The 6,173-nt window shown below is 32.1% G+C and overlaps 1 protein-coding gene across 1 annotated transcript; it reads left to right on the forward strand.

Annotated features, from left to right (window-relative positions):
- Window positions 1–5,280: 5,280 nt before the first annotated feature.
- On the forward strand, window positions 5,281–5,952 carry LOC131649298 (uncharacterized). The gene has a single exon (XM_058919071.1). It carries the CDS (start codon window positions 5,281–5,283, stop codon window positions 5,950–5,952), a length of 672 nt encoding a protein of 223 aa, XP_058775054.1.
- The last annotated feature ends 221 nt before the right edge of the window (window positions 5,953–6,173 follow it).

Below are 6,173 nucleotides of genomic sequence, written 5' to 3' on the forward strand. Positions count from 1 at the left end.
CAAAAGTTGAGTCACTATTAAAGGCTATTGGTGGCTCAATCTTTGACAATTCCTTATTTACTTCTCATTCAATATTGCTCAACTTGGTGAACTCTTCCATCCTTTCAAGCAAATGATCTGGCCATGTTTCAACATCTTGTGTGAAATGTGTCGTTCACTTTGGTGATGTCATTGGTATAAAACATTCTGGTTTCAAATAAAGCTGAACAAAATGTTATTTTTTTATGAACAACCAATACACATGATAGATTTAGATGAAATATGAGGTGGCATACTCCGAAGTGGAAAAAATGTTCCCAAGAAACTATGGCGTGTTAAATCAATGCACACCCTATTATAAGCATTTGTTATAAGATTAATCATTTCCGAAAAGCGCATTCATTTGTCAAACAGAGTTGGACCACTAAGACAATGAACAAGATCATTGAGAATTGTATCGTAATTTGGTTTTTTCCCGTATAACTTTGTGTATGATTCCCTATGTGTTGTCATCTCTTGTATAAGATGACGATAGAAAAATTCGTGGTCGTCCTCTCCCTTTTCGAGTAAACCCAAAATAACTCAAAAACTACAATTGTCGTCACTTTCAACATTTACAATCTGCTCGATGTACTTGTGCATAAAAAGCGGCATATCTTCAATGAATTTGATTTTTGGTAACGGCGGTGGAGAAGATGATTTACTAATGCACGCACCCTTGAAAACACTTTTTTAGAAATTTGGAGTCAGAGAGTCCGAAAAATGTGAATCAAAATGTTCAAAATATGAAGGAGACAGTCTCATGGAGTTGTCACTTTGAGTTGGTTTTACATTTTTCGGGGAACCTTTTGTTTTAACCGGTTGCGAGGGTGGTTTCAAATTTGTTGTTTCTGGATATGCAATCTTCCTAAGTCGTTATTTGATGTGCAATTTCATGATGTCATCGGTTTTTATGAATCTCTCTTGGATCACTTTCCACTCAGACATGATAAATATGTTTGATTTATTATCTTTCGTCACACCATCATCATTAAAACGGAGGCGGGTCCATGGACTGCATTTGTCCATACGTATTGGTTTGTCAAGCTTTAGCTTCTTTGAAGTTAAACAAGCACATGGAAGACTAGAGTCTTCCTAAATGTACACTCATACTTTGAGATATCTGAACCTATTTTATTTGCTCGTTTGGCTTCGTGAAAATTAAAATTCAATGTTGCTCGAGATACGTTGTCAACCAACTGTGAATAAAGGATGTTGTTTTTGAATCAGTGTTCTAACACAATACTACTCCGACCAAAATATGTTTGTATCTCATTATGTTGGTTTCGACGCATTTGGTATACGACGTCTCAATCTCGACAAAAATTACATTTATTGTTTCCCAATCAATTCTTTTGTCTAGCATATGCCAATTCAACTTTGTTACTTGTTGTATTGCTAAAGTGTCGAACTTGAATCTTCGGTCCATGCAGATTTAAGGGTTTTTTAATGGAGTTTCATTTTTTATCATGTAGAGGAATTTCATGCAAGGTGGTACTTTATCAACTTTTCTGCTGAGGCATTTTCGAATATGCATCTCTAGATATATCATTGGGTTGTTGTTTAAATCAGTTGCGTGAATAACAAAACAAATTAAATGAGTGTATGAGGTATTTTGGAGATGCATCTTCAAATAAATTCAAACAGTACACGGAGATACTTCTCCAGACTATTTTTAAAAAAAAAACTGAAATGAAACTCAAAAAATATAATAGTATTGATTTGATTTTTGGTGTGCCCAAAAATAAATTTTTGAATATATGAAAAATATTTTTAAATTTTGGTGAGTGTTATATGATATAAGAATATAAAAAAATATTTTCCTTAAAGTTTTAATTAAATGAGTCAATTATTTATGGCTTATGCCCTGATTGTAATTAAGAAAAAAAGGAGCCAATTATTTTAAAATCGAAAAAATTATCTTTTTATAAGAATTTTTATAATTAAGGAATTAAATACAACAAAAATGAAAGAAAGAAAATAGAGTTGGAATATGATGGGATGGGAGAGTTCCAAAATATTCCAAAAGTGGACATGTTTGCAGGGAAGAGACAGCAAAGTCTGAAATAAAAGAACTAGTAGTAGTACTAGTATTTGGAATTTGATACCCCAATGTCATATCATACCTCCCTAGTCAATTGATTCCATAATGACGAAAACAACCTCAGCCCTTAATTCTTTCTAACAACTGTAACATATTTTTGATTTGTTTAAATCAAATTAAATACCTAAAAAGTAGCTCAAATCCCAACTTTAATCACTCCCCAGGGCTATTATGTCAGTTCACTAATTACCATATCAAACATTCATCACCCAATAGTTTATCCATGATTATAATTTACGTACTTTTAACTTTTTTTTAATAATTAAAAGAGTTTAAAGTGCATCAATACTTTTCTACACTTTATGCCAAAGCATTGGCATGATTTTAAAGAAAAGTAAGAATCTTAATTAATCTGTATGAAGAATGTGACCATAGCCGTGTAATGTGCTTATCCAACAAACCTAGCTAGTCCTACAACTATTCTAAATTAGTGCTAAATTAGTTTTGTTTATTTGACGGGTTAGTGAGAGGAGAACATATGAAACCAAAGTGAGAAGAGACAAGGTTCCTCAAATTAATGAAAAAGTTGGACTAAATCCGTGTTTTCTGACAAGTTTAACCACTAAATTTGCTTAGCTTGCAAAGTTATTTGTAATTTGTAAAAAGAAAACTGTTAACACGTGTTCTAAATCAGCATTTTAATTACTAACTTGTTTTAAAATATTTTCTTAAAGTATATAATATTTTTATAATGCAAATTTTTTTTCTTTTAATTTTTATGTCTCTTGTGAACAAAAGTTATATATATATATATATATATATATATATATATATATATATATATATATATATATATATATATATATATATATATATATATATATATATATATATATATATATATATATATATATTCAAAGTAAAATATACAATAAAAATTACTAATATTATTACATCGAATAATATTAAAAGAATCACTTAACATAACTTTTATACAAATGAATAAATTATTTTGAGATGAAGGGTTTTTTTTTTTTTCAAATGATAAATTATTTTTAACCGAGCACATATACTTCATTTGGAAAATACTCATTTTAATTCGAGCAAATGATACACTTTATGAATATATATTTCATTTAGAAAATAATCACAGAAGCACATCTACAATATTTATTTACTAAAATATAATGTTAAATTACAATTTGGGTCCCTTAACTATAATCTATTTACAAAATTAGTCTTCAAATTTTATTTTAAAAGAGTTTTGATTCCATTATTATTATTATTATTATTATTATTATTGTTGTTATTATTATTATTATTATTATTATTATTATTATTATTATTATTATTATTATTATTATTATTATTATTATTATTATTATTATTATTATTATTATTATTATTATTATTATTATTATTATTTTGGATTCAAGAGGGTTGAAGCTCAAAAGCGAAAGATTTTACGATTATACTCTTCATATAGAAGGTTCACATGAAGTTAGCTACCTAAAACTCATACATTTGTAGAGGACACTCAAAAAACATATTAATATCTTGTACACTTGTTGCTCCATCTTCGTAAGATTGTTTGCATAATTGATGACTTATAGATAGATATGGATCACTCGAGTCTCTACGATATTTATCAAAAGTCTCTTGATATTATTCTGCAAACTTATTCCCTGTTGAAGTGGCCCATTCTCCTTTATAAGCAACTTGTAGATCTTCATACAACCTGTTTGAATCACCACACAGTTGCACCCTATAGTTTGAGCCAGATGAAGATCTTCCCACACTCCCTATAATTCGGCTACAATTATGGAGCAACTGCCTAAGTTCTTAGCAAAACCATCCAACCATTCACCATTTATATGCCTTAGAACACCTCCACAACTATCTCTCCTAGTGTTGAGAACTATTCCATCGGTGTCAAGGGCCACCCAATCATCTTCAGGGAAATCCATTTAAACTGCCTAGAAACTCTAGGCCTGATCATCCTCTTATTAACCAAAGCCATGTTTTCCCTATATCGGCTCGCATGCATAAGAATGATATTTAGTAGTCTGGGAGGCATCACATAACATTTGTTGTGAAGTCTTTGGTTGTGCCAATACCACATCGTGTGGCACGTTGTCGCCCAAATAGCCACCCAATATCTACGATCTTGACTTGTTCCTAAGTTATTGGTCATGTTCAAAAATCCAGTCATTCTTGCAATGAAGAGTTAAAGAACTCATCCTTGTAAGTACTCCTAACAAGATTCCTCCAAACATAGTTGACCATATTACAATCCCTCAAAGCATGAAGGATAGATTCTTCCTTGCTAGGACAACCGATACAATAAGGATCACCAAGGCTCCTCTAACGTAAGAATTGTTCGGTCTTGACTCCATTATGGTGCACAAGCCATATAAAGGACCTAATTCTCTCAGGTGCTCTGATCTTCCAAATGTTGCTCCATTGTTTATTTTTCAAACTCCTACTAGTGGAGTTGATAATTGCAAAAGCACTAGAGATTGTAAAGCAACCCCTACTATTACCACTCTAGCTACATTGATCCTTCCCATAATTTGCTTTATGAGGTTGGTGTGAGATGTGCATATCAAGTAGATCATGGTTCAGATAACTTTTGAGCAAGCACCAATCTCAATCACGACTATTAGTTTTAAGCTCTGCAACAGTCATTTGTCTTTGATCCACATATTATTTAATTAATCCAGTCTGATACTATGGCCTAACTAGCAGTTCTCCCAAGCCCCGATTTTCACGCCATCCCCCATAGAACATATATCCATGTTATATAATAGAGCCCAATATTAAAAAAACTTTCTTCTAAACACCTGAGTCCCGAGTCTTGAGTCTTAGCCTCCATTCCATGATTATTAATGCATCTACTTTCATATTTTCCTCTCATAACTCAATAATGCATCTACTTTCACATTTTCCTCTCACAACTCTGAACCATAGGGCTTTATCTTCACACTTAATCTTCCAGCCAAGTTTAGCAATACATACTCTTGTGGAACCTTGTTTTGCAGGTAATAGATTTTTGTTTTAATGATAATAATTATAAAAGAAAGATAACATCAAAATGATGACAACTGTGAAGAACAAAAACAAATACTCAGCATGATACAGATGGAACATGATGACTGTAAGAGATCAGAAAAAAAGATAACATTCAGCATAATAAAGATGCAATAATATTAATAATGATGACTGTGAGTAGCTCAAGTCATTATATCCACTATGGGGTATATGACTTGATGGGTGGTTTTAAATATTGGCTGACAGCAATTTATGCTAAGAACCAGGTGGAACAAAGGAGGATCCTTTGGACTAATATGAATGACTTGTGCAGAAAGTACCTTGGGCGCTGGTGCGTAGTGGGTGACTTCAATAATGTAGCTAATTCCCTTGATAGGGTAGGGGAAATGGTTGTTAAGGCAGAGTATGAGGATTTTAATAATATGATGAGTACCATTGGGCTTTGTGAGATGGACAGTAAAGGGGAGTACTTCACTTGGTCCAACAAGCAAAATGATAATCCTATATACTCCCGGATTGACAGGTTGATTTCCAATACTGCTTGGTTCCAAGTTAATGATGATGCAACTCTTAATGTGCTGCCCCCAAATATATATGATCATTCCATGCTACATCTGAGTAAACCTGATAGTCAGAGAAATAAGTGGAATACTTTCAAATCTAATAACAGTTGGGTGGATTTAGATGGTTTTCAAAACACTGTTAATGAGAGTTGGAATAAGCCTATGTATGGTAGGCCAATGGAAGTACTATGGAAAAAGCTGCATAGATTACAACCTGTACTCAGAAAGCTGAACGAACCTGTTTCAGATATTCAACAACAGATTACTAAAGCTTGAAAAGATTTGGAGCAGGCATATAATGAATTAAGGAATAACCTGATGGATAAGCAAGGTATTAAACAAGTGAAGAAGAGAACTGAGGAAGTGATCAAATGGATTTATATAGAGGAGAAGAGTATGCTTCAAAGAACAAAAATCAACTGGATCAAAATGGGGGATGAAAATAATGCTTTCTTTCATGCTTATTTGAAAGCTAGAAAAAATGCCAAAGGTATACA

This window comes from Vicia villosa, linkage group LG1, assembly GCF_029867415.1.
Source record: "Vicia villosa cultivar HV-30 ecotype Madison, WI linkage group LG1, Vvil1.0, whole genome shotgun sequence".
Lineage (NCBI taxonomy): Eukaryota > Viridiplantae > Streptophyta > Magnoliopsida > Fabales > Fabaceae > Vicia > Vicia villosa.